Source organism: Chiroxiphia lanceolata, chromosome 14, assembly GCF_009829145.1.
Source record: "Chiroxiphia lanceolata isolate bChiLan1 chromosome 14, bChiLan1.pri, whole genome shotgun sequence".
In the NCBI taxonomy this organism is placed as follows: domain Eukaryota; kingdom Metazoa; phylum Chordata; class Aves; order Passeriformes; family Pipridae; genus Chiroxiphia; species Chiroxiphia lanceolata.
Genome location: NC_045650.1, coordinates 18,266,094 through 18,292,939, shown reverse-complemented (window position 1 = coordinate 18,292,939; position 26,846 = coordinate 18,266,094). Strand labels below are relative to the sequence as shown.

The 26,846-nt window shown below is 51.1% G+C and overlaps 4 protein-coding genes and 6 non-coding genes across 12 annotated transcripts; 8 read left to right on the top strand and 2 right to left on the bottom strand.

Moving 5' to 3' along the window:
• Positions 1–1,212: 1,212 nt before the first annotated feature.
• Positions 1,213–6,395, bottom strand: TMEM35A (transmembrane protein 35A). Its single transcript, XM_032702215.1, has 2 exons — positions 4,505–6,395; positions 1,213–1,752 (listed from the first exon to the last, which is right to left on the bottom strand). Exons 1-2 carry the CDS (start codon positions 4,622–4,624, stop codon positions 1,366–1,368), a joined length of 507 nt encoding a protein of 168 aa, XP_032558106.1. The 5' UTR covers positions 4,625–6,395; the 3' UTR covers positions 1,213–1,365.
• A 553-nt stretch (positions 6,396–6,948) lies between these two features.
• On the bottom strand, positions 6,949–13,436 carry TRMT2B (tRNA methyltransferase 2 homolog B). The gene is made up of 12 exons (XM_032702214.1): positions 12,953–13,436; positions 12,164–12,218; positions 11,578–11,697; positions 11,064–11,163; positions 10,418–10,488; positions 9,832–9,978; positions 9,602–9,696; positions 8,869–9,083; positions 8,637–8,738; positions 8,370–8,489; positions 7,998–8,097; positions 6,949–7,214 (listed from the first exon to the last, which is right to left on the bottom strand). Exons 1-12 carry the CDS (start codon positions 13,111–13,113, stop codon positions 7,088–7,090), a joined length of 1,413 nt encoding a protein of 470 aa, XP_032558105.1. The 5' UTR covers positions 13,114–13,436; the 3' UTR covers positions 6,949–7,087.
• Positions 13,437–14,048: 612 nt separating this feature from the next.
• On the top strand, positions 14,049–15,357 carry LOC116793800 (40-kDa huntingtin-associated protein-like). The gene has a single exon (XM_032701923.1). It carries the CDS (start codon positions 14,049–14,051, stop codon positions 15,117–15,119), a length of 1,071 nt encoding a protein of 356 aa, XP_032557814.1. The 3' UTR covers positions 15,120–15,357.
• A 1,038-nt stretch (positions 15,358–16,395) lies between these two features.
• On the top strand, positions 16,396–26,728 carry DKC1 (dyskerin pseudouridine synthase 1). Of its 3 annotated transcripts, none has more exons than XM_032701842.1 (15): positions 16,396–16,486; positions 16,639–16,700; positions 16,979–17,065; positions 17,575–17,666; positions 18,075–18,259; positions 18,750–18,814; positions 19,382–19,508; positions 19,891–20,021; positions 20,973–21,116; positions 21,542–21,662; positions 22,713–22,831; positions 23,542–23,645; positions 24,088–24,154; positions 24,775–24,933; positions 25,410–26,728. In XM_032701842.1, exons 1-15 carry the CDS (start codon positions 16,471–16,473, stop codon positions 25,476–25,478), a joined length of 1,548 nt encoding a protein of 515 aa, XP_032557733.1. In that variant the 5' UTR covers positions 16,396–16,470; the 3' UTR covers positions 25,479–26,728. The 3 variants fall into 3 exon arrangements, with proteins under 3 accessions (XP_032557733.1, XP_032557735.1, XP_032557734.1); XM_032701844.1 differs by lacking the exon at positions 25,410–26,728 and adding an exon at positions 24,275–24,338 and having other exon boundaries at positions 16,414–16,486; positions 24,775–24,885; XM_032701843.1 differs by having other exon boundaries at positions 16,469–16,496.
• LOC116794131 lies at positions 18,918–19,164 on the top strand. Its single transcript, XR_004359700.1, has one exon. It is a non-coding gene; the product is annotated as a small nucleolar RNA SNORD17 (small nucleolar RNA).
• LOC116794135 lies at positions 19,713–19,788 on the top strand. The gene has a single exon (XR_004359704.1). It is a non-coding gene; the product is annotated as a small nucleolar RNA SNORD83 (small nucleolar RNA).
• On the top strand, positions 20,194–20,328 carry LOC116794129. The gene has a single exon (XR_004359697.1). It is a non-coding gene; the product is annotated as a small nucleolar RNA SNORA36 family (small nucleolar RNA).
• On the top strand, positions 21,872–22,118 carry LOC116794132. Its single transcript, XR_004359701.1, has one exon. It is a non-coding gene; the product is annotated as a small nucleolar RNA SNORD17 (small nucleolar RNA).
• LOC116794134 lies at positions 23,117–23,192 on the top strand. Its single transcript, XR_004359703.1, has one exon. It is a non-coding gene; the product is annotated as a small nucleolar RNA SNORD83 (small nucleolar RNA).
• LOC116794130 lies at positions 23,833–23,964 on the top strand. The gene has a single exon (XR_004359699.1). It is a non-coding gene; the product is annotated as a small nucleolar RNA SNORA56 (small nucleolar RNA).
• Positions 26,729–26,846: the final 118 nt, after the last annotated feature.

Below are 26,846 nucleotides of genomic sequence, written 5' to 3'. Positions count from 1 at the left end.
AATATCCAAATGTCTCCTTTAAGTATCTGTTGTTATTAACATGTAGCCAAATAGTGTTCAGCTGCCTTCAACAAGGTATCGCCTTGTCTCTCTCTCAAGTTGCCTGAAATGATTCTGCCCATTTTAGGTGCAGTGTTTGACCACAGGGAGGTGTTTTCAGACCTGTCTCTCAAAAAAAAGAAATTTGTTTCTGTAAAGACATTTTTCTCCAAATTTCAAAAAGTTTATTTTCATGAATAATTAAAAAAAAAAATAAGGAAAAACTGAAAACAGACAAACATTAAGAAAACCAGACAAATTCAGAGGTAACACATGCTCCTTATGACACTCTAAGATTTCAGATACAACACAGGGATTCAGGCTCTGGTAACAGGAGTTCTCCCAGCTCACCGAGGCTGTATGTGGGATGAGCAATGAAGTACCTGGAATTATTCAGACCCTCATCTACCAGCAGTAAACAACAATTCTATAAAGTCACAGTAGCTGTGGAAAAAAGGTTTTTTCTTGCAAGGAAATGGGGAGCACGATGCTATTTGCCGACATCGGACAGATATTTTGGAGTTCTTTGGGCAGTTCTGCTCCCCATCCCCTCTCCAGGGATCCTTACTCTCTGCCAAAAAGGATAAAGAGATGCCATTGCCTCGTGTGAAGCAGGCAAAATATTACAGTTATCAGGCCATTGTCCCAATTTTAGAGCCTCTACATGGAAATCAAGGAAGATGCAAACAGACCATCTCATGTTTTCCTTGGATAACCAGTCCAAAGAAAGGACTGGGCACAGAGGCAGCAAAAGCAAAGGGATCCCTCTGTCCAATGCAACCAACTACACTTTTATGGTCAGCAGGGTCCCTTTTACCCCTTGACTATGGAAAGGGAAATGCAGGTGTGTGGGTGGGGCTGCACAGGCCAGCACAGGGACACTGGTGATGTCCTGCCCAGCTGCTGTTCCAGACTGCCAGGCAGCAGCATCCAGGCCAGGTCTGGGGCTCAGGGCTGGGCTCAGGGACTAATCTCCCCACTGTAGCAGTGCCAGGGCAGCCTGACTGCCCGCCCAAATCTCTGCCCAGGGTCTCAGGCTGGTTTTGCAGCTCCTGCTGCGGCCGGCACTGCTCCAGCCAGGTTGCTGACTGCCTCCAAGCTGTCCCCGGGAAAGCTGGCTTGTGTTTTTCTACATTACAGGGCAGCAGCAAAAGCAAGACTACGGTGTAGACATACCTTGTATCTCTCAGACCCCAAGTGCAACTTTATTTAGACAGACAAAAAAAAAAAACCAAAACACAAATAGGTTTAAAATAAAAACCAAATTTTTCCCGGTGATTTTGGAGAGAGCTGCCTCGAGGGTCCGTGTTTCTCACATGCACTCAGCTAGGATACCTTCATCTTGCCTTTCTCGGGAGCTGCTTCGTGGATGAGTGGCTGCTCATCCCCGTTCACCGACAGCATCCTCTTCTCGGGCGGCAGCTCCTCGGGCTGGCGGGCGATGAGCAGGCGGCAGGTGAGCAGGATCCCAAACACCAGGGCGTGGGCGTAGCGCTTGAGGGGGTCCCCCACGAGCTGGTGGAAGAAGAGCACAGCCAGCACGAGGAGGAGCAGGAGAAAGTTGGCCACGTCTTTGGGGCGACCAGGCACCAGTGTCATGACAATGCCACACGCCACTTCCAGGGCACCGATGGTCTTGCGGAGGAGGATGGAGCTGACTCCCATCTTCTTCAGCATGGGCAGGGCCCGCACATAGCTTTTGTAGGCTCGTTTCTGAAAGCAAGCAGTCATAGGACACAACACCAGCATGTGAGAAAGTGAAGGCCAAGGTGACTTCCATTGAAAGAGACCGATATGCAATATGACCCAAAGATGGCTTCAGACATCACAGACCCCTCTGGTACAATACCCAATCTGTAAAGCTTCTGTTGGGGGGATATTAAACTATCAACCTGCAATTCCCCCTTTATAAGTGTTGTCTCCTTGCTGGAAAGCAGTTCTGCAACGCAGCACCCCTCTTTGGAACTACGACCAGCCCAGATGAAATCTGAAGTTATTATTCCTAGAATTAGCAGTGCAGAACTACGTTGTTTAAAAAAAAGGAACCTCTAAGAGTAGCTGGTCCTATAAAATTCAATAACACACCCAGCAAAGCCAAGGCACACCAAGTGCATAAAAAAGTCTCTTTTTACCTCAAAGCAACTTACCATATCCCAGTGTTTATGAGCAGTGCAATCTTCATGTGGGACTACACATCAAAGCTGAGATTCACCAGCCCTATCCTGTGCTTTATGATCCTTTCTTTCCTCAGGTGAAATCAAGCTGACATTTGACATTATTTGCTCCCTGCTTTATGCTGGATTTATAAGCAGTGTAAGTTGCAAAACTCAGCTTGCTTACACAGCTGCCTCAATTTTTTTGGAAAAAGACAACCTCTGTCCTTACACAGGTTCAGATTCTTACATTTGAACATTAGGTGTTTCTGGGCTTATTGTTTTGTTTAGTTTTTTTATTATTATTTTGTTTGTTTGTTTTGCAATCAAGTATTTCCTTTTTCTCTATATATTTTAATAAAGCTCCAAATTATTCAAGACACTGAAATTATTTCCACTTGCACTTGGGTATACTATCCCTGCAGGTATTCTTGGTGTTGTGTTCTCTGCTTTCTAATCAGGGAGAGGGAAATGGAAACCAAATCTCAGGTGCAGGGTTGCTCTGCCCTCACAGGCACTGATAAATTGTGCATTTACTTCCCTATGATTTTGGAAACCTGCATTACAGGCACACAGAACTTCCTCACTTCTCTGTAGATTTTGATGCTTCCTTCTGGGAGGATCTGACACTTCATGTGTGGTTAAAAAATATACAGCGTTGTCAGTTTTGCTACAAAATAATCTAAGATTAAGTATGCATTGGAAGGATGAATTTTAAACCATCAATGACTAAAACCTCAGAGCAGAGTATTTTTAAACAGTTGTAAAAAAATACAGCTTTTTTTAGAAATGTACCATAAGCATGTCCCAGAGTATTTTAATAGACAAACTATTGTGTTCTTCGCTGAATGAAAAACTGTAAGTTTCGTGCTGTAGGTAGGTAACAGAGGTTCTCTATTTGCTGGGGGCAAAGAGCCATCCCTATGGATTAGCAAGGTCAGGTTTTCACTGTCTCCATGGCATGACAGACCACCAGGGTATGCAGCACAGCAAAGGCAGGAGAGCCTAACGAGCCATGAATATGTGACAATATGGACAATATGGGCTATGAAGAATAATGGTGCTGTTGAATATCTGCTTTCTCCTTATAAACCCAGGGATCTTTCCTACCTGCAGGCCTGACTCTTGGTAAAGCAGAAAGGGACAGAGAAGCAGAATATTTTACAGAGCAAGCATTTTGCAATGCTTCTAAAGTCTGTGCTTTTTTTTTTTTTTTCCTCTTGTAGAAGCTTAAGGGCTTTGTTTTCTGGGTGTTTTATCTTAGTCTCTTGCTCATGAGTTACTTCTTGGGGATTCTCCTCTGCGAGATGCCGGCGCTGGGCTGCAGACAAGGCACTGCGATTCAGATGTTATTTGAGAGCTAAGGAAAAGCAGCAGCTGGGCAGGTGGAGCAAAGGGAGAGAACAGAATGTGCTGGAAACTTCCAGCACTATTTTTATAGGGACACAAAAATTATACCAATGCTTTTCAACTACTGCAATAAATAATGGGGGAAGGGGGGGGAGGAGAATAAATAAACGTAGACAAGGAAGCAAGATGTGGCAGCCAGTCCCACACCTGCCTGCAGCTCTCAGCTGGCAAAGCTCTGCAGCAGGGCTGGGCCTGAGCAGAGAGGAGCATCAACCAGCTCACCAGGTGAGAAATGCACACAGTGACTTCTCCATCCTCTCCTCACACCTTTCCTCTTAGGCAAGAGGAGGAGAGGATTGTTTCCCTGGCTAAAAAGAATAATGAGATGACTATTAATAATATCTCCCTCTGCCAGCTAAGAATCTCAAAGCATTTCACAATCGTGAATTAATCCCAGCACGAGTCTCGTGAGGTAGAGATAGTCAGTGTCTTTAAATCCTTGCTTTAAAGCACAGAATCGTGAGGATGGACAGCTGGCTGCCAAAGCAGGCATCTGCTTTTCCTACCCCCACCCAGGGGGTAGGTTTTCTCCCAGGGATCAGCTGTCCCTGCCTGCTGCATGTCTGGTACTCCTACAGACCTTGCTTTTAGGGACCCTTGTGCCCCCACCTTTTGCAGGCATCAGTGTGCTGTGCTACCCAGTCCTCCTTGCCTCCCCCCCCCATCCTTATCCACAGAGGTTTCTCCAGGGACAGGGCCGCCTGGATATCTTGGGCACTGCGTATTATTGGCTTCTCTCCATGTCTATCAAATGAGGAGACAGAAAAGCTTCTCCCCTCTCCTGCCCATCGCCCCGGGGCTCCAGGGCAGGCCCCCTCTGTGTACCCCACTGCTCCCGCTGCAGGGTGGAAGGGACAGAGCCTTGATGCCCCCCCACTCCGTGCTGCCACTGCCCGACTCACCATCTCGTTGTAGGCATCTCTGCTGAGCCGGGGGGTCAGTTTGATGGTCCCCATAAAGACGAAGAAGAGCCCCAGGGCCACTGAGAGGGCGACAATGGTGATAGTCCTGGGAGATGCCATAGAGCTGCAGGGATCCGGTCCTAGCGAGGCCTTCTGGCTCTGGCTGCCAGCCCGGGTGGGAGGGAGTCCGTCACCATTGAAGGCTGTAGGGATAAAGCTGCAGAGGCAGGAGGATGACAGCGGGAGGGAATTCAGCCTCCTCCACTCGGCAACCCCTGGGTCCTAATGCCCTGCAGCCGGAGCCAGGCAGCTCCAGCACCTGGAGCGCTCCTGCCAGCAAGTCATCCTCTGTTTCCTTGCATGTTCCATAAATCGCCCACAGAAAGCCGAAACTGAGCCAGTTCTAGGGATGTGGGACTGCAGCCAAAGGCAGAGCACAGTTGCTCACTAGTGGGAAAACAAGGACATGTTAGGAGAGGGCATGGGAATGACGTGCTGTGGAGGAAAAGCGGCCAGGGGTCTCTTGTACGTAGACAGCTCTCAGTTCCAGGTATCCAGATGCTCATACACAGCAAACAGCATATTGCTTCATGTATTTGCACCAGGAAAGCAGAAGAGATGTCTTGTCCCTGTGGTTCTCCTGGAACCGGATGCCCAAAAGGGAAGGAAGGTGAGGCCACTTGTGTCACCCACCTCCACTGCAGGTAAAACCTATCCTGTATAGGTTCAGCTCTCCAGAGGCTACTGTAAAGGTTTTCTGATCCTCTGTTACTTTCTGATTTAAAGTCATTCTCTATATCCTGCAATTTGCAACAAATTTCCTTTTGATCAAACCATAACCAGGCTAGGCAGAAGTCTATTAGATCTTGCAGCAAGAAACCAAGGTATAATTACACAAAACAGAACTGCTGGAATACTGCATCCTTTCATATAAAATGAAAGCAAGAGGCTGTAACAGTGTGCAAGAATCTTACACTCATGGGACACTGGTGTAATAAGTCTCAAGTCCTAAATGCATCTATTTTAAGCCCCCGTGGCTTGAAAACGGCTGGTTGCTACTATTCCAAGCTCAGTTTTCATTAGGACTGGAATTAAAGTCTGAAAAATACAGGCAGCTCTCCCTGTTTCCTTAGGAGTTTATCAGGCTTGATTCAAAACTTCATGGAATTTATAAAATGCAAGGGAACTGCTCACTCACACCTCCCTCCCCATTACAGCAGCTACATCTCTGGAAGAGCTGGAGAGAACTTCACATAACGCTGTGCTTCACAGTGAGCAGGACAGGACAGGTACAAAACACAAGAAATCCTTTTAATTAGCTATTGCAGAACATCCTGAGGAGAGAAAAATGTTGCTGCTGACATTTTCATAGGGCACTTCATATTTAGGTGTGTGTTAGTGGAGAGGAGGAGGCAGTTGTGAAAGGAGAGACATTGAAATCTGTTCTCTTTTCATTTTATTTTACAAAAAAATCTCATTGCCTCCAACTTATCCACCTGACTGACAGTGATTCAATACTGGGTTTGGAAGCTTATACAGGAATATTTCCCTGACCCCCAGAAGTCAACATATTCCTGTTGAAGCATGAGGATTTCTAGTTCCTACAGTTTCTTCATAGCCAGTTCAATATCAACTTGAAAAAGCCCTGGAATATCCTTGAAGCAGGCATAGAACTAATGGCATGGCAGTATTAGAAAATGCAGTAGATTTTAGTGCATGTATTCATATGTTGATGGTGGAAACCCACAATACCAGGTGTTATGGAACCTTTCCTGTCTGACCCTTCAGATGCCACTCCTGGGGTCAGACATCAGCCCAGAATGTCACTGCTGGGACCAAAGCCCCTTTGCATCAGTGGTTCCAGTGAACCCATAGATGCCTTGTTTAACTCCCTACACACTCCACTGACAGAGTCAGACAAGCTTCCTTCACTGGATCGACCCCAGTTTCCCATAGCAGAGCTTCCAGACATCTGGATCCTTTAAGTATTTTAACAGTTGCACAGCAACATAACAACAGCTGGAGCTGGTGCCTCCAGGGAGGGGCCCCAACAAAGGAATCTCTGGGCTTTGATACCCTTACACCCTAAATCTCCTAGCCCTTGCATAACAGTTCTGACCAATGGAAAATTAGGGTCTGGGGTCCTCTCATTGTTCATTGAGTTCTGCAGAGTGTCTAGGTGAGGAGCCACTCACTCCATGGTCTTTGTGCTCCTTGCCTGGGGCTCCAGCAATTTTCCACCACCTGGGGTACAATTTGCAGCTTGAACACCAAGTTGGGCATACTCCTCAACACAGGGAGAGTGTATTTTTCAGGCTGCTTTAACCAGCAGCCCAAGAACAGGTTTGCAGGGGAAGGAAGGGTGATGAAATGCTACAGAGAACCTTTTCACCTCAGAAATCCAAGTGGTTCCTTAAAGAACAGTGTTGCTAGGCAACTCAAAGTAAGAGAAAAAGCAAAATTATTTATTTTTATACAACCCATCCAGAAAATAAGTTAAAATCCTAACTCCATTGACTCAAGTCTCCAGCACAGTAGGAGGTTGCTTCCCAAGCTCTCACAGCTGGCATACCTGCCTCCCTGTCAGCGGGTGAACAGCAGCACCAGCTCACAATGAACAGTATGAGGAAACAGGTCAAAAGGAATTGCCAGCACGGGGGCAAACGGCTCTCCTGTCAGCTTCTTCCGTGGGTCAGGTGGGCAGCACAGCCTGTGGAAAGCAAAGAGCAACCTTCAGACCAGTAGCAGAACCATTCCCACCATTGCTGGCAGCACAATAGCACAGAAGAACCACTGAGGAAGTATTGTTTGTTTGGCTAATGTCCCTCAGAGTCTGCAGCTGACACTGGCTGAGGTGTGGGACCACCAATACTGAATCCCAAACCAGCTCTGAAGACCTCAGGGACAAGCTGAACAGTCAGTGGCAAGTTTAAAGCTTCCTTTCTCACAAGCCATCCCAGCTGAAAGACACTTAATACCCTTAGGAAGCAATTTTCAGTTTTGCACTACCTTCATGGTCACCTGCAGACAGATTTATCACCTAAAAACAGGCCTACCCCAGATAAAGCCCCATGACTAACCCTAAGGAGGTGACTAATCCCCTTGGCTTCACTTTGTTGGCTAGGGGTCAACCTTCCTGCAGTGACCCCTGTGGATTCTGTATCCACATCCAGACGTGCTCTTTTGTTGGGGAAGGTTGCACAATGCCATTATAACATGTTTGCATTGTTTTCTACTCCTCACTGATGCAATAATGCATCCTGCTGTATGTAAAACCCAAAGAATACCCCCTACCTTAAACCAGTGAGTGCAGCTTGCAGGGAAACCCAAAGTAACACAGAGGCATAAACCCCTCCTGCCCACGCACTTAGTCCTGCATCTCACCTGCAGAACTCACCCAGCAAAATTTAATCACAACAAAAACCTTCCCAAGCCTTGTCTGGACATAATAGGGTCTGTCACTAAGGTCAGTGGAGAGGAGGAGAGTGCTCACTCAAGGAAGTTCCTCATGGCTTCACCCTCTGGCTTGCAGGAGATGTAGAGCAGCCTGCGGATGGTCCTGCAATTCCGGATGGCCCTCACGACCCTGTAATCTGCAAAAACACACCCTGCTTTCCCAGTGACCAAGGAGGAATGACTGCACACAGAGCCTCACAGAACTGCCCTGAACTGTCGAAAATACAGGGGAAAAAGAGACACATATTTTGCCATGTTCCGTCTCAGACCCATGCTGCTGACAGCTTAGCACATCAAGTAGGGTAGAGCAGCGGGAGAAATCCCTCTGCTTCCCAGAGGGATGAAGGATGAGAGAAAAATCGTTACTAAATTAAGATGAAAATAAAAAATAAATAGCATATTCTCTCACGTAGCCCAGCCCGAGATGGGTTCACCACAGCAACAAGCGGCCGGGTATCCTCCCACGACGCCAGGAGTTGTGGTAACACGGCCTCAGCCTTCCCACTGTGAAACTCACAGTTTGAGATCCCTGTGAAGCAAAAAGAACAGAGTCCCACCAAGTGTTAGGTATAACATGAACCACCCTTTGCTGTGTTAAGGTCCCCCTGCTCACTTACTACTTCCAATTTTTCAGCAGTTTGTTTGAAACTTTCTGCCACGGCGAGTTTGAACTCACCGTTGAACGCTGCATTCCAGTTGGCATCCTCTATTGCCTTCTCCACCACCTCGACACCGATGACCTTGGACACCTGGTGAGCCAGAGAGAGACCAATTGTGCCTGGAAACACGGGACACAAAAATACTCTGTACATTCATGCTGAAGAAACAGGCCTTTACATAGCAAGGATCAGTTCTGGCACCAGCAAAGCACCAGCCCTGGGAGCTGGGCTCACACGGCCACTACCCACCTGTTCCACAGCAGATGTCGAGGAGGACAGTGTCCCTAGTAGTCTGACAGAGCTTCCCAACTGCCTGGTACAGAACTTCTGCTCCAGCCGTGTTCACTTGGAAAAAGGCATCTGGAGAGATGCGAAACTTCAGGTCGAGCAGTTCTTCAAAGATGTGAGGTTCCCCGTGGAGCAGCTGGTAGGGAGACTGCTCGTGGGAGCAGCGTGTCATGGTGCTGGCAGACCACACAAAAACCAGCTCTTAGAAAGCAGCAGAGAGCTGGTTGCCACTCCCGGGGTGCTCATGGGCAGGGGAGGATGGTTTTCTCCCCAGGCAACCTCTATTTTGTGGGAGAAGATCAAGAATTTTGATTCTTTCTAAGGGATCTGTGACTAGCACAGACTAGATTTCACTAAAAGGATCAAAATGACCTAGCAGAAGGCAGCAGTCCTTGGTCTATTCCCCAGTTTTGCTTCGAATATGATTTACTGTCTTGGAAAAGTCACTGTAGGCTTTTTCTTCAGTTTGCCAGGCTCATAACTCCCATGAGGTAGAACCACAGAGTATTCAAGTATTACAGGTTTGGAAAAAAAAAGATGGGGCCGTTTTAAAGCCACATCTTTTATGAGGGATCCAAACATCTGTCATTCTCTTCAAGCACTCCTTGAACTGATAGAATTTGAATTTGATCAGAGAAGGGGGATAAAAAGGAGGTGGCTTTGTTTCCACTCATTCCTGTGCCAAGACACATACCTCTCTTGGAAATAAAGTGAAGTCAAGGCACAGACTGCTCCAGGTCCACACGTGAAGAACTCCTTGAGCAGCGCTTTCTGAGTAGCCAGTGCCTCCTGTTAAGAGCAAGAAAGGCAAACCTGCTGTTTGGGTAACCTGATTAGACACCTTTTCCCAGGGATACACCCAGCAGGCTCACGTGAGATATCTGATGTGGCTCTTGCCAATGGCTCTGTCCTGCACATACTCACCTGGCCCAGCTCCTGGGGGTGGAAAGTGATGATGGCCATGGTGTGGCCACGGCTGGTGGTACGAACCACGAGCTCCCGCCAGTGTCCGCCTTCATGGAAGAGGATGCAGGAGTCCAGGGGGGAACGAGAGATGAACTCTTCATAGCACTGAAGGGAGGGGAAATGGCACTTGTAGTACCACGAAGACAACTGCCCTGGTCTTAACCCCCAAGACAGGCAGCCCTTCCACCAGCATGATCTGGTTTCTCTGTTTTCAATAGACTGGGTGAAAGCTCTTTCCAGGCTCTCAAAAGACAAGACACTTCAACAATTTCAATTTGCAATTCTTAAGTGTTTTAATAGATTGGCAGGAATTCGTTGTCATTTGATTAATTTCATTCTTTGGAACAGTTTAGAGGCTGCAACATTAAGATGCAAGTTTTAAAAAAGTACTTCTCCATCAACCAGAGTCAGGCATGAAACTTTTCAGACCATGAAAATGAACTTGAAAACACAGAGTAACTAAAATTACAATGTTCTCCCAAACAAGAGTTATTGCAGTCCCTCTATTCCACAGTCTAGGGACAGACATGACTTATTTATTTACCTGGGCTACTTGTATGTGTGTTGAGGGCATGTTCTTCATGTGGTTGGCTTTCACACAGACAATATTTCTTGCTGGAGAGAGATGGACAGGTATTTAATTGTTCTGTTTCAGGGCACAGTAAACCACTGTACCATCTAAACATGATAAACTTTGGAGAGGCCTTTCCCCTGAATTGTACAAATTTTAAAAAAAGAAGAAAACAGAAAAAATTGTTATCCAGGTGCCCCTTGCAAGGAGCACACTGCTCACATCTTCACTGCACAACACCAAACTGCCTCATGCACTCCAAATGTTTCAACATTGCTCTGCTGCCTATGGAAGTGCACACCCCTCCATGTTCTTCCTGCTCAGCATAGGCTCCTGGAGCATGGCAAAAACATGAGAACAGCATAATTAAGAATAACAAAGCTAAATCCTGAAGGGGCTGATACCCCATCCATCGTCCTTCCTGTTGTATTTTGCAAATTAGGAGCTGGTATTTCTTAAGAAGCAAATGAACTGAGGTGTTAAAATTGCTGCCCTGCTTTGGTGGTTGGCATCCCCCAGGATTCAGGCTTCTAACTTGAGAGGAGGCTGTCAAGCAGAGCCTTGCCCCAGCCCAGCTCACGCCAGCAGTTTTCTACTGAGTGTCTTGTCCTGCACTGACCTTTGCCAGTTCCTACATACAACCCCACAGTTTTCGGGTTCCCATCCGGTCCTCGGTTCACAGAGAAAGTAGATTTGTTTCGGTAGCCATTAATGATGGGCTGAGGGAGAAAAGAAGAAAAAATAAAGCCTTAGATTAAAAGTAATGGAGGAAAGCCAAATAACCCTGCCTGGTTGTTCTGTTGGCAACATGGGAAGATACATGTGAATGTGCAAAACACAGAAATGGAGCTTGTGCACGAGAACCCCAGTACTTCCCCTGGGGAGGAAGAAATGGCTCTCTCTGACAGAAAGGTGACAGGTTTATCAGGGAAGCCTTGGACGCAAAAAAAAGGGTTCCTAAGCACTGGACTTATTTCACTCTCAGGCAGTCACAGGCTGCAAAGCAGAAGCTAGCAAGGACTGCCACAGACACACTCTTTGCAAGCAAATAATGCCCACCATGAGACTCTTCAGTTGTTGAGTGAGAGGCTGTGAGTGGCTCAAAGGGGAGAGCACTCCCACAGGATACTCACTGAAGGGACTACAGGCTGGAGAGGACAGCAGAGCCCACCAGGTTTCTGTGCATCTATGCCCAGCTCTTCAAGACGAGATGCCAGTGTCTGCAAAATCTTCCTCTGGGTTTCATACTTCACCTGCAGAGGAGTTCTAAGCCAGAAACACTCTCACAGGACCACATGATGGTGGGCAGCTCTTCATCACCCACCCCTAGGAAGTCCAACAGGAGGAAATACTGCAAGTGAAAATATAGTCCCAGAGGAACTCTGCCCTTTTCATCACCAAAGCTGCTCGGGGCAACAGGAAGAGGGAAAAATCCCATGTCCATGGTCCCCAAGAGCTGGCCTTGGAGCACCACTTGGTCCCACCTGAAGCCCCAGTGAACCAGCTGTCCCACAGAGGACAGGATCACTGTGCAAGTGCCCATTCTCTGTACCATAAGGAACCTCTCAGTTCTATCCTTCACCATAACAAGGACTAAAGCAGCAGTAAATGGGGTCTGAAGAGTTTACGGCATTAAGATGATGAGGGCTATGGCTTAAGGGGATAGGAGAGGCAGTTGGGGCAACACAGCAAAGAAAAATATATGGAAGCACATCTTACCTGCAGCTGCTCTTGGTAGGGAAGTCTCCACAGTGGAGTCACTGCATTTGCTAACCTGGAAAGCACAACATCATGGCAGTGCCCAGAGATGCTCCCCCCTGATACCTATGGCATAACATTCCTGACAGCTACTTCATAGGCAGGACTGTTCTGGTGACAGAGCTGGCTGTGAACACCCAAACTCCCAGTGAACCAGAGATAAATGCACAGTTTGTGTGGAGCAGGCAGGGAATTGCAAGCTGCCCACCCTTGCTGACCCACACAGTAGTTGTTTAGAGAAAAACCTCAGAACTTGCCACTGCTTTTATCTGAGGCAGAACAAGTAAGAAAAAAACACACAAAAGCTGATTTAAAAAGAAAAGGCAGAATAAGGGGTGAGGCGGACGTGGTTCAAACAATCATAACTATCCATCAACTACTGGCTCACTGAGCCCATGGAGAACGTCACCCCACAGCTGGATAAGTTGCTGGCATTGGTTACTGGGATTTTTGGAGCTGCTTCCAAAAGCACCCAGCGCCAACTACTTTCAGACAGAGAACTGCAAATCAAACGGACTGTCACTTTTTGCTTGCCACTGTGGCAACCCGTCTGCTCCTTTCCTCTTAAACCTTTCCATTCGTCTTTTCCATTATTCCTATCCCCGGGCCAAACTCGCGGGAAAAAACAGCTGAGCCCCTCTTCTATTCCTACTGGGAAGAGCTGCACGAGGGTAAAACCCCAAACCCAAACCCAAAACGCTCTCACTTGCCGCTTGGGAAGAGCGTTTGGGCATTTTGGGAAAGCCGTACCTCTCCTCCCAGGACGGATCTGGCAGGCTGCAGCCCCCCCTGGCCTTTTTCTTCCCTTTCCCCTTTGTCGTTGTCCCCAGGCTGCGGTCCGGGCCGAGCAGGGCGAGCGGCGGCGGGCGGAGGTGCCAGCGCGGGGGTCTCAACAGGCAGCACAGAGCCATGGTGGGGGGCGAGGGGCCTCACCCGTGTGCTGGTGGGACACGGGTGGGACAGCGCTCGTGTCACAGCAACCACGTGGCTGCGCTGAGCTCGCTCGGGACACGCTGGAAGCGGAGTGCCCCCCGCCACCGAGCCTGTCCGGTGGGACGCTCGGGGCTGGGGAGGCAGCGGGAGGGATGTCTGGCAGAACGTGTCACCTCAGCTGGCAGGGTGGGTGCAGGTGGGTACGTGTGCTCACACGTGTAGGGACGTCAGGACAGCGGGAACAGCCCCTCCCTCAGGCCGTGCCTCCAGCAGATGGTCATGGAAAAGCAGGAAGCAGGCAAGCACACGTGATCTCACATACCCGCTTAACCCTCTCGGGCACCAAATATTTTCAGCGCTGCTGGGGGTTTCCCGAGTCAGGCGTGGTTTATCTATTTAGATAAACTCCAAGAGTTCTCTTATCCCTTTGACCTCACTTAAAATTCCTGCCCCCACACATCCTTCGGCCAGGAGGCTCACCCACCCACCTGGTACCATTTGTGTCAACCTTTCTTGTTTGAACCTGGCTGCTGCGGCCCCATCTGGGGGCTTAAGAGCCCGTCGCCATCCCGGTCCACATCCCGACCCCGGTCCCAGGTCCCATTCCCGTCTCGCTCCCGATCCCGCGGCGGCGGCGGGTCCGCCTGGCCGCCAGGGGGCGCAATCGCCGCTCAGCCCCGCCGCGCACCCGGGGCGGGGCCCGCCAGCCAGAATCACGCCCTGAATAGGCGTGGTCCGTCTTAACCACGCCTATTAAGGGCGGGGACAATCGCGTTCAGCGCTGTCTGTAGTGGCCGCGCCCCCTCCCCGCCTCCTCCAGGCCCCGCCCCTCTGTTACGCGACAGCGGCGCGGGCGCTGATTGGGCGGCGGCGCGGGGCGGGGCGGTGCGTCAGTTCCGCGGCGGAGCGGGCGATGCTGGCGGCGGGCGGCGGCTCCGGCCCCGCCGGGCCGGGCGGCTCCGGGCCGGGGCTCGGCGGCGACGGCGACTTCCTATCGCGGTACCGGCTGGTGTCGGCCAAGCTGCGGCGGCGATTCCTGCGCAAGCCCAACGTGGCGGAGGCGGCGGAGCAGTTCGCCGCGCTGGCGCGGGAGCTGCGCGCCCAGGAGAGCCTGCCCTACGCCGCCTGGTGCCAGCTGGCCGTGGCGCGCTGCGCGCAGAGCCTGTTCCACGGCCCCGCCGAGGCGGCCGCGCTGGCCGAGGCCGCGCGGCTCTTCCTGCGGCAGGAGCGGGACCTGCGGCAGCGCCTGGGGCTGCGCGGCGGCTTCGGCGAGCACGTGTCGGCGGCGCAGAGCTGCGGGGCCTTCGCCGCCCGCCTGCACCTGGAGCGCGGGCAGCCCGCGCTGGCGGCCGGGCCGTGCCTGGAGCTGGCGGCCGCGCTCCGCGACACGGGCCAGCCCGCCCGCGCCGCCGCGCCCCTGCAGCGGGCGGCGGAGCTGCTGGGGGCCGCCCGGCTGCCGCTGCAGGCGCTGCGCTGCCTGGCCGAGCGCGCGTCCTGCCTTCTGCTCGCCCGCGACTACGCCGGGGCGCTGGCGGCGCTGACGCGGGCGCAGGCGCTGGCCGGGGCCGGGCTCGGCGGGGCGGGGGCCGGGGCGGCTCCTGGAGGTGCCTTCCTGGACGTGCTGGCGCGCTGCGAGGTGTCGCGGGTGCTACTGTTGCTGCTGCTGCAGCCGCCGCCGGCCAAGCTGCTGCCCGAGCACGCCCGCACGCTGGAGCAGTACTGCTGGGAGGCGCCCGACGGCGGGGCGAGCACCACCGGCGGTGCGGGTGGCCCCGGGGCGGGCGGGCTGCCGCCGGCCGCCAGCTACCTGCCGGCAGAGCTGTTCCTGCTGCTGCAGTCGGCCGTGCTGGCGTGCCAGGAGAAGGACGTGGAAGCGCTGAAGGCACTGCAGGCAGAGCTGTGGCCGCTGCTGAGCGCCGAGCAGAACCACCTACTGCACCTGGTGCTGCAGGAGATGCTGAGCCCTGCCGGGCAGGGGCTCTGAGTGCCTACAGGGACTGCTCGGACTGGTCACTTCAACACAGACTGTCCCGCTATTTATTTTTAATACCGACTCTGTAATGCACTCAAGCCATGGTTGATGAGCAGATGTGTTCACCTTGTGTCATAGTAAACTGCTCACTGTATGTACTGGATGTTGTCCTGCTTGGAAAAAGTGTAATCCCGAAGCGGAAGGGCCAGTTCGGGACAGAACAAGGCTGTGCATTAAAGGACTGGCTGCAGTTAGTGTGTGTTGGAGGATTTGGGCATCTGGGATCAAATGTTGCTGGAGTTGTTTTTTTAAAGAAAACAAAAGAGCCCACACAAAACACAAACAAAACCCCAACAAAAACACAAAAAAAGGAGATTTTAATTTTTTTCCCCTCCTGAAAACGAGAGATGCTGCAGCCAACACGAGGCTGTGCATTTTGTGGTGGGTGAAGGGTGTTGGTGGCTGACCGCAAGTCTGGGGACTGATGGTGGTGGCCTGACCTCAGTCTCTGTGTAACAGCTGGTAACCCAAAGAACTGAGCCTGCACAGTGGCAACTCCATTACAGCTGAGGGAATTTGAGAATTAAAGTAGTGGTGGAGGGCGTAAAGGATGAATGGACTGCTACCTTATTTCTTTTCTGCTGCTGTCTCTATCTGCCGGGGAAACAAAGTAAAAATCTGTGTAGCAAAAAGTACATAGGAACAGCACAAGTCCTGTGAGTCCTGTGAGGAGAGCCTGTGGGAGCTGGGGTTGTTTAGTCTGGAGAAGAGGAGGCTCAGGGAAGACCTCATCACTCTACAACTCCCTGTAAGGAGGTTGTAGCCAGGTAGGGGTTGGTCTCTTCTCCTAGGCAGCTGTCAGTAAAACAAGAGGGCACTGTCTTAAGCCCTGCCAGGGGAGGTTTAGGTTGGATATTAGGAAAAAATTTTTTACAGAGAGCGTGATCAGACACTGGAATGCGCTGCCCAGGGAGGTGGTGGACTCACCGTCCCTGGAGGTTTTTAAGATGAGACTGGATGTGACACTTAGTGCCATCATCTGGTAGCCAGGGCGGTGCTGGATCAAGGGTTGGACTTAACGATCTCGGAGGTCTTTTCCAACACGGTTGATTCTATGACCTTTTTAAATTCGGAGAGACGAAACTGTTACTAGAATTGTATCTAGTTGAGTAGCAGTGGTGAATGGCAGCAGCGGGGAAGTTCCTGCCGGGCGGGGATGCTCCTCCCCGCCGGGGCGGTGGAAAGGGCGCTGCGAGGGGCGGGCAGGGCCGGTGACGCGGGGCCGGTGACGCGAAGCCGGTGACGCGGGGCCGTCAGGACGGGGCGGCCGCTCCGGTGCGTGCGGCGGGGACACCACGCGGCCATGGCGGACGGGGATGGTGCGCAGCGGTGGGGACCGGCGGGGGGCTCCGGGCGGACACGGGGGGGAAGGGTCTGCGGGCGATTTTGCCCCCTCCCCGCGCCGTCCCCCCTTTCCCCTCCCGGGCCTGCCCCGCTCCCCGCGCTCACTCCCGGCGTGTCGCTCCCGCAGGTTCCACCGTGAAGAGGAAGAGGAAGAAGGAGAAGCGGGTGCTCGCCGATGAGGATGTTGCGGTGAGCGGCGGGAGCGGGGGTCTGCCCGGGCCGGGTTTGGGATGCCGCGGGGGGCTCCTCCAGACCCATCCGTGGGGACGCGGTGGGATGGTTGATGGGGAGGATGGGTAGGGATGGGATGGGTTTCTCCCGCGCCGTTCCCGCAGGGAGCGCGGCCGCCCCACATGGATGCGGCAGCGGAACCTCCCGGGCCACGTGGAGCGGGCGCGTGGAGGCGGCGGGAGCGCGGCCCGCCGGCTTTTCCCGCTCTGATCCCGGTGAACTCCGCCCCCCCACAGGACATTCAGCACACGGAGGACTTTCTCATCAAGCCCGAGTCCCGAGTGCCCCTGCTGAACACGTCGCAGTGGCCCTTGCTGCTAAAGGTACGGCGAGTTCTGCTCGGCCTCGTGGTCCGTCCCTGCTCCCGCTCCTTTTGTCCTCTGCCTGTGGAAGTGCACTGCTGCTTTGTGTAACCCCACTGCATGCAGAAATCGTGTCATCGAGTCTGACCAGCAGTATCATTTTCATGCCTGATGTATAAGTGTACCGTGCCAGGTTTCTTGAGCTTTTTATTTGGGTCTGACCATAGGTTGTGATGTGTATAGACTCCCAAGTTGCTTGTGCTGAGTTTCTGGGGCATACTGGATTTATCCTCTGCTGTAAAGATGTGTGTTCTGTTGCTTTCCCATCTATTTCAGCGCAAGATTTGTATGTTTCTTTTTCTGTGAAACATTGTGGTTTCATTGTTGGGTGTGTTTGATTTTGGAAGTGGCCCTGACATTTACAAATCAGATCTTGTGTAGCTGGGAGAGATGTATTGTAGGAAAGCAATGCTGATACCAGGGTGAGCTCAAGAAGATTTGTAATTTCTGCTTCTGCTTGGATTTTATAGAGCTTTGACAAGTTAAATGTGAGGACAGCACACTACACACCTCTTCCTTCCGGTGCTAATCCTCTGAAGAGAGAGATTTCTGATTATGTTAGGTGAGTGCAGTAAGGGCCAGAGTGGTTTATTTTTCTTTCACAGGTAATACCTTAAGAACATTTTCTGTCTGGGTTTGCCTTGTACGTTTCTGCTTGACTCAGGGCCTTACCAGTAATCAGTGAACATCTAATGTAAAGTTTGCTTTTTTTCTGGGACTGTGGCTAGTCTGTGGATGAACATGCAAACGCCTGAGGAACTCTCTGGAGTCTTTGGAAAAGTCCTTTGGCCTGCTAGGCTTTGAAACTGCTTGGAGTTTGGTTTCCTTTAAGTACAGAGCAGTCAGGGGAGAAGAGAACTCCTTGACCATGGAGTATATGAACTGTTGTGCACGGAGCAGCTCAGTGTGTGCACTCTTGCTGTGTTTGCCTCGATGCTTAGCCCCTGCTCTCTGCCATCTTGCACTACAGGTCTGGCTTTATTAACCTCGACAAACCTTCCAATCCATCCTCTCATGAGGTGGTTGCGTGGATCCGGCGCATCCTCCGAGTGGAGAAGACCGGACACAGCGGCACTCTGGATCCTAAGGTGACTGGGTGCCTCATTGTGTGCATTGAGAGGACAACACGCCTGGTCAAATCTCAGCAGAGCGCAGGTATGTTTGTTGCCCAGGCCATTTACAGTGACTGGGGACGTGTGAAGTGCTTTTGGAGACAAAGTGGAGATTTCCAGTACTGAAAGGGTCGATCTTGGCCTTCAGTGCCTTGAATTCAAGGGTTGCATGTCATTCTGAGCCACTGAGGACACATCCATGCTGTCACAAGTGATTTTTGGTTGCTTCTCTGGGGCTTGTACTGTTTTAAGTCAGTGAAAGCACTTCTGACAAGGTTTTATGTGCTAATTGAACTTACAGCCTCAGCCTCTTACCTGTCCGGTGAAATAAAAATTGGTGAAGAAATAAATGTAGCTTACGTTTATTTCCTTGGAAGAATAACTGGCTCCAGAATAAACTGTGCATGCTTCCTAGGAGAGGTGGTTGTTAAGATTTCAGGGCCCTGGGGGCACGTGGCTTTGAGGGAGTGTGGACCTGGAGGTCAACATTAAATGCAAGTGGCCGCTCCTGACTGCTCTTGTCATTCTTTCAGGCAAAGAGTATGTGGGAATTGTTCGGCTGCACAATGCAATTGAGAGTGAGGCTCAGCTGGCCAGGGTAAGTCTCCCGTGCTCTCAGCCATGCTGACACCTGGCATGCAAAGTGTTGGGCACTGGTGGGAGATGAGGGGGCAGGAATGGAGCTCAGGTGTGCTGTGTGTGTGAGGTGATGACGCAGTTTATCCATTCTCTGAGTGCAGTGGTGCTGCCCTCCTGCAGCACCCTGGTTCCTGTTCTAGGGTCTGGGTGCTGTGCAGCCTCCAGACATCCAGCAGTCTCCCAGTGTCCTGCTGGGGGCTGCTGTGATGTGTGGCTGGCTGCCTGCAGGAGGGGAGCAGTGCTGGCAGGGCTGGAGCCCCTCTCTGGGGGGCTCCATCCTCACTGGGACGAGGGATGGTGTCTGATCACACGCTGCCACCTGATGGGAAAAGCCTGGCTGTGCTCACTGGCAGCTCATCTTGAGCACATCACGGGTTTGGATTGGCTTTATGAAATATGACATCACCAAATTATGATGAACCTTGTGTTTTCTTACTCATGGGAATGGTCATGGTTGCTGGAGACTCCCAAGGTCCTCCTACCTTTGGGCACAGGTGTGAGCTATTGCTTCTCCTTCCTCCCTCAGGCAGTAGAAACTCTGACAGGCGCGGTTTTTCAGCGACCACCCCTCATTGCTGCTGTCAAACGACAACTGAGAGTCAGAACCATCTATGAGAGCAAGCTGGTGGAGTATGATCCTGAGAAAAGATTAGGTAAAACAGGGCTTTCCTGCTTTCTTCCTCTTAAACCAGCAGCTGATGAAATTTTCTGTGAAATGGGCTGCTTTGTATTCTTGGCAGATGTCTTAAGACCTAAATTCTCCCCATTGTCAAGCAGTAAGTGCTTCATGCATTGTTTCTGTGTGCTGAGAATCAAATCCCATCTGTTTCTTGTACTGCTGCATCCTTCATGGAAGAGCCAAATGATGTCAATTAGATGGCACTAGCTCTCAGGGCAAAGATGACCTTCATCTATCACCCCATTCTGATGGCTCTGTGAAGGATTGGAAATACGGCTTCTCTTAAAGGATGTGGTTCATTTCTGTGGTTCATTTCTAGATGACAGCTTTAAATACTTCTCTGTCATCGATTCCAGGTATCTTCTGGGTGAGCTGTGAAGCAGGCACGTACATCAGGACTCTGTGTGTCCACCTGGGGTTGCTGCTGGGTGCGGGGGGCCAGATGCAAGAGCTCCGCAGAGTCCGCTCGGGCGTCCTGGGAGAGAAGGTAGAGTGGCGGCTCTCACTGTAACCAGCCCCCTTGAAATGGTCAGAATTGCGAAGGATTTCTTGGAACTGTGTGAGTTTTACTGTTAGGAGAAGGTTTAGGCACGTGGCTGCCGGGAGGAGTTTTGTGAATAGCCCCCGAAAAGTGGGAGCTCTTTCTGTAGGTTGTCTGTAACCAAAGTGTTGAGTTCAGTTCAGGATGTTGCTCCTGTTCTGGTAATTAAACTTTGGGACAGCGAGTGACTGGGAAGTGCACCGTGGTGACTGAAGATTTGTTTTATGTCACCTGTGTTTCTCAGCCTACAAACCACACATTCCACAAGTTCAGGAGTGTGAGCTGTCAGCTTGGCATTGGCACAGCCTAGGGAATGTGTTCCATTGGAATGAGCCTGGGAGATGCAGCCTGGTGTGATCTTGAATGGTTGTACAGTCTTTTCAGTCAGGTCATAGATGGATCCTCCAGAACTAATTTCTCTCTTTGCAAAGCTGCAGTATCAAAATGCAAGTGCTTCCCCACCCATCTGTGCTCTTAGCACAGCCGTAATCACTGGCAGTCATTTCTGAATTCCAGGTGTTGGGTGCTTACAGCTGCTTCAAGATTTATTCCATGGTGCAGTTGGAAGAGCTGGTTAATTTAGACTGTCTAGAAGTCCCAGGAAGTTACATTAGGTTGTATTTTAAAGTTTCCTGTGGACAGACCTTGTACACTAGATCCAAGTGCTGTCTGAGATTAGGAAGGTTGAAGTCTGGTAGCCCAAGTCAGGCTGCCCTCAAGCTCCAGATGGAAAGTATTCTTGCTTCTTTTAGAATGCATTTTAATGCTTGAGTTGGGCATCTGTTGTTCACTCCCTTCAGCACGTTTGCTGTTGGACTTTAGCTGCTTTTTTGTGTATGTGTTGGTGTTTCAAGTTGATGGCTGGTGGGAGAGTTTAGAGGGGTTGTGTCTTGGCAGGACAACATGGTGACCATGCACGACGTGCTGGATGCACAGTGGCAGTACGACAACAACAGGGATGAAAGCTACCTGAGGAGAGTCGTCCTGCCCCTGGAGAAGCTGCTGACTTCACACAAGAGGCTCGTCATGAAAGACAGTGCAGTGAGTTCCTGAGGCAGGGCCAGCTGACAGTGCACAGTGTCCTCTTGACTTGTACAGATTTAATATGGGGAACCAGGAGCCGTGTGACGTCCAAAGCTGTCCTGATTGTGACTTGTGTAGAACCCAGTGAGAGCCACTGCCAGATCAGCAGTGAGATGCAAGAGCCAAGAATTAAGTGACAGGATCTGCTCTCCTCACTTGAGGAGGATGCTGATGGTTATGAGAGATCTGCCTCACCCACTGTGATAGATGCTTTGCTGGCTTCTTCCAAAGCCCCCAAGTTTTACGTAATGGACAAAAATAAATAATTAGGGGTATTATTGCTGGGATGGTAATGGCAATGGGAAGCTAAAAATTAGAGGCACTCGTTACCTTGTTTTTACTCTTCTAAGAGCTATAAGCCCTCCTGTTCTCTACATTTTCAGGTTAATGCCATTTGCTATGGAGCCAAGATCATGCTGCCTGGTGTTCTGAGGTATGAAGATGGTATTGAGCTTTATCAGGAGATTGTTGTCATCACCACGAAAGGAGAAGCTATCTGCCTGGGTATGAAACTCCTCATTCTTCTTGTGCCCAGCTAACTGCAGAAATACCAGGCTGTGTGACAGTGAATGAGTCCCCGTGCAGAGAAGGTTTGATTAGTGCTTCCTAATGGGGACTGTGGGCCCAAGGCACTTGGTGTTAAGACACAGGCAGTCCTGGGCAGGCTGTGAAGGGTTCATGAGCTGTGTATGGTGCTCAGGTGTGCTGTGTGTGTGAGGTGATGACGCAGTTTATCCATTCTCTGAGTGCAGTGGTGCTGCCCTCCTGCAGCACCCTGGTTCCTGTTCTAGGGTCTGGGTGCTGTGCAGCCTCCAGACATCCAGCAGTCTCCCAGTGTCCTGCTGGGGGCTGCTGTGATGTGTGGCTGGCTGCCTGCAGGAGGGGAGCAGTGCTGGCAGGGCTGGAGCCCCTCTCTGGGGGACTCCGTCCTCACTGGGACGAGGGATGGTGTCTGATCACACGCTGCCACCTGGCACATCACACTACCTGAGCAGATCAGTGCAAAGGGACTCAAACAACTGCCACCTTTTGTGCAGTGACTTCAAAGGGTGCCCTTTAAAGGGCCTTCAGAGAAGCTGTGTAGGTGACAGGTGCTGACACGCAGTGATGGTGCTCAGTGCTGCATGGCCCCGTGCTCTGTCCAGACCCATGGGATTGAGGAGCCTTGGGAGCTCTAACACAGCCAGGCCATTCAACCCTGCTCTTTGTACTGCCTGCACTCTGGTCATCTTGGGGTCCTGGGGAGAAAAACATAAATTATTGGTAGGGTTAGTCTCCTCTAGCTTGGTTCTGCAAGACTTTGGGAGCTGGCAAAGGAGCAGCTCTGTTCCTTCCTGTGGTGGTGTGGTTCCTTGAGATGCCTGGGAGTGGTGTTGTTAATCCATGGCTGGCACACTTGCTGCCTTTGAGCAGGGCAGCTCATGGAAGTGTTAGTCCAGAACCTGCTTCCAGTGAGTCTTTGGGGTGAGACAGCCCTGGTGGAGGGTGTTGGTCCTCTTTGTGCTGATAGTCTTGCTATTAAAGAGTTAATGGCCTCCCTGCCTGCTTCTGCAGCCACTGCCTTGATGACCACAGCAGTCATTTCTACCTGTGACCATGGCATCGTGGCAAAGATCAAGAGAGTGATCATGGAGAGGGACACATATCCCCGAAAATGGGGTCTGGGCCCCAAGGTGAGTGGTGTGGGGGTGCAGTCTGTCCCAGTGCAGTGGTGGGAGCCCAGCTGGTGGGATGTGGGACTCTGGGGTCCCCCTTGGGCAGAGCTGTGCCTGTGTCTTCTTCAGGGATTTCCTGTAATTCTGGAGCCATGGGGGTGGCACTTCACAGTGCCAGGGAGTGATGGCTTTCCCTCCCAACAGAGCCTGGGCAGTTTTGCTCCAGGCCCAGCTGGGGCCACTGTAGGTGTTAAGGAATGGGCTTCTTGGGTCTGTACAGCACCAGCCCTCCTCTGGTAAAGAGCCAAATGATGTGAAGTGGATGGCATTAGCACTCTGTGCAAAGATGACCCTCATCTATCACCCCATGCTGATGGCTCTGGAGGGGCTGGGCAAGGAGCTGCTTTTCCTTTTGGTGCAGCTGCAACACTGTTTAAATGCAAACTGTCTTGTGAGACACTAAATTGTACCTGAAGAACAGGAAGGGTGGGAACATCCATTGGCTCCTTATTTACTAATGAAGATGCCTCTGGTCTGAGATTTAGGCTGCTGTGCAGGGCATGTTTTGTGTGATTTACTAGAAGGTCCTTGGAAAAGCATTAAGCACACTGTAGTTGTTGTCTTGGCTTGTTCCTGGATTACCTCCTCTTAGGCTGAGTGGCTGAAGCCCCAGGAGGGAATCTTTCTTACCTGGAGCTGCAGTTTGACTTGTTGCACTTCGCTCTCAGGCCAGTCAGAAGAAGATGATGATCCAGAAGGGTCTTCTGGACAAGCATGGAAAGCCCAACGAGAACACACCAGATTCCTGGAAGAAGGAGTATGTGGATTACAGGTGGGTAGAGGATGTGTGGCTCCCTCGTGGTGTTCAGAGGGGAGCACTGTGCAGCAAGGGCAAGGTTGGGTGCTGCTGTTTGATCGTGGGACGCGTTAGGCTTGGCCCAGGGCTGTTGGCTGTCCCGACCTGTGTGGTGCAGTTGCATTTCTTGCAGATGTTGGGCAGTGTTGGAAGGAAAGTGCCCGAGCAGACAGTTATCCCTTTTTAGCCTGTCTTGTGGTTCTAGAGGGAGTCAGTCTGCTAAATTAATGGGAAAGGCCTTGCTGTTGCCCAGCCCAGCTGGCCCTGGTGCAGGCTGCAGGTCTTCCCCACACCAACTTCCCCACCCAGCTCCTGGGGTGGGTTGTGGAGCCCTTGTGAGGGGAACGGGGGTTTGTATGTGTGCAGAGCAGTGTGAAGCAGCAACTGTCCTGCTCAACCTGGGCATCTTTCCTTTCAGGGATTCTTCCAAGAAAGAAGCAGCTGCTGATCACCAACCTGTGTCAGAGCTGGAGAAGACTTCAAAAGTGAGTATCGTTAGTGCTCTCTGGCTGTAGCATTTTTGGGCCCTGATGAAGAATGGATATGCACCACTTCCTTTAGGCAGCTTGTATTGGGTGATGGACTGTGTGCTGCTTGTTTCACAGGGTGTTCCATGTTGTGGGAGCCTAGACCCTCTACATGTGCAGTGGCCCACAAGCTGGCTGTAAGGTGACCTACTGAAGGCCTTATCCTCCCTGGGTGTTTGTCTCTGGGATTCTGTGCTTTGAGTGCAGAGAACCTTCTTGGAGATGACAGTCAGTTGCAGAAAGGTCCATGCAAGAGTTGCATCTAAAATTCCCTAAGTAAATTCCCTAAGTCAAGGCTTTTGCATGCCTCTGAAAAGGTGAAGTAGTGTTTTACCTGAATATTTGGGATACAGGAAACCTTGAGAAGTACAGGGTGCAATACTGGCAGAAGCAAATCCTGGACAGCGTATGCTGGAGGGGCCACTGACAGTCTGCAGGTCACCCTGCCTGCCCAAAGCATTGTTAACTGAAGCTGGATTGAATCAGGCAAAATACTGCAGTGGGCTTGCAAACAGTTTTCCCCTCCCCTGAGCTCCGTTGGAAGGTGTTGGTGTGTCTGACAACGTGTCCCCCAACAGAGGAAGCGAGAGTCGGAGAGTGAAGGTGATGAAGCTGTGACCCCCCCGTCCCCTGCCACCCCTCCACCAGAGGAGCTGAGCAAAAAGGAAAAGAAAAAGAAGAAGAAAGAGAAGAAGGCCAAAGAGGCAGCCAAGAGCGGGGGAGAGCAAATAGAAGTGGTATGTAATGGGTGCTGCCATGGTGTGGTCCAAACGTGGGGGAGGTTGCTGTGTGTCCCAGATACCTCCAAGATAAACACCTCAGCATCCTGCTGTGCATGTCCACAAAGTGCCAGGCTCCCAGAGCAGAGAAAGATGTTTTACAGAGGTGCATTTGTAGACTGAACTGGCTGTTGGGAGATAGGGCAGGTGAGGCTTGTGGGGGTGGATGTGCAGTGGGGCAGGGATGGGGTGAGCAGCCCTGGGACAGTTGATGGGTTCCTGCCAGGCCACCTCTGTGCTCTGGTGCCCTGTTGTGGGCCCTGGGGGGAGGATGGTGCTGGCATTCGGTCTGTGCTTGAGTGCTTTTGTGGTGGTGAGGGAGCATTGTGGCAATGGGGAGCCTGCAGTGCTTCTGGAGTGGGGCTGTTCCTCCTGAAATGAGCAGTGAGGGATTCCTTTTTGGTTTCTTGCTGACCTTTCCAACCTCTCCACAGATCATTGACACCAGCACCAAGAAGAAGAAGAAGAAGAAACAAAAGGAGGTCAAAGAGAGCTCGGAGTAAGCAACTGGATCTGTCCAAAGCAGGCAACCTCATCATTAAGGAAGGAGGAATCTGAGGCCTTGGGAAGAGGAGGACTGGCTGTGTTGGCAGAGGGGCCAGCAAGCTCCAGGTTCTTTTCTGCTGTGTATGAGTGAGCGGGTGTGTTTGCCCAGGATGTGCCCTGCTCAGGTGCCCCTCTTCATCCTGTTTTAAGGGTTGCCAGAGGAGTGGGGTGCCTGGCTGTCCCTGCACTGGGTTGATCTCTAAAGCTGAGCACCGTGATGCCAGTAGAAGTGATATCTTCAGGAAAGCTGTAGCTTCTGGCTCTTACTTGGTGTCTGTTTTCACCTAGAGGGTGGAATAATCTTTCTCCCCCTTCTAGTACTGCCACTTCCTTTTCTTCCAAGGCTGAAGCTGTTACCTGACAGTTACATGAATGTATTGGTGCCTGGAGGACTGGCTTTGTCACAGCCCATCTGAATGGGTTTGGATGGGGACAGTCAGATCAGTTATTGAAAGGGCTCTGCTTTGTTTTTAACTTGGCCACATGCTTGGCATGACCTACATGAATTCAAATAGTCCACCCAGATATTCTTCAATACCTTCTTTTTTCTTTTTACCTTTTTCACAAAAGGTAAACGTTAAAACATTTACTTCCTTCTTTTTACTGCATTGCCCAGGGATATGCTTGTTGCTTGTCAGCTGATCCCCAAACCCAGTGCCCTTGCCAGGGTGTACCTCTTGCTGTCTCTTTCCTCCTCTCTACCCACTTGTTGGATTGGAACTGCAGGGCTTTGGGTTGCCTTTCCTGGTTTTGGTGCCCAGTGTGCTCTGAAGGCTAAAAGTGGGGATGTTGCTGGGGAACAGAGGGTGACCAGGGGGTGACTGGCCTGTGTGCTTTTCTAAAGGGCTGCTGGGACTGGAGTCCTTGTCAGGAAAAGCTTGGTCAGAGGCAGCTCTGCAAGGGGCATTGGGTGTTGGGCTTAAGCAGTTTCAGAAAGACTTTTCCTAATTTCCTTATGTGGAATGGCTTACTGGGGGTCAAAGATCTCTCTGTCACACTACACACAGGGGTAGTGTGCCAGGATTTTAGCTCCTTTTAAATGGGGAAGGATCCAGGCTGCTTTGTTCTGAGATTCATCCCCGCAGAGATTCTGTGACTTTTAACCTCATTCATTGCTTTTATCTTAACTGTCTATCCTCCCCTCCATAGCTGGAGAATAAATGTAAGCAGTGGGGACAGCAGCCAGTGGCTGTCAGAACCTGAGCAGAAAAAAAAATAAAAAAGGTCCATTTTTATGTCCTCTTTTTTACATAAAAAATAAAAGTCCTGTTTTTAACCGTGTGACTTTGTCGCTCATCTGGCTCCTCTTAAGAGGTTAGTGGTCT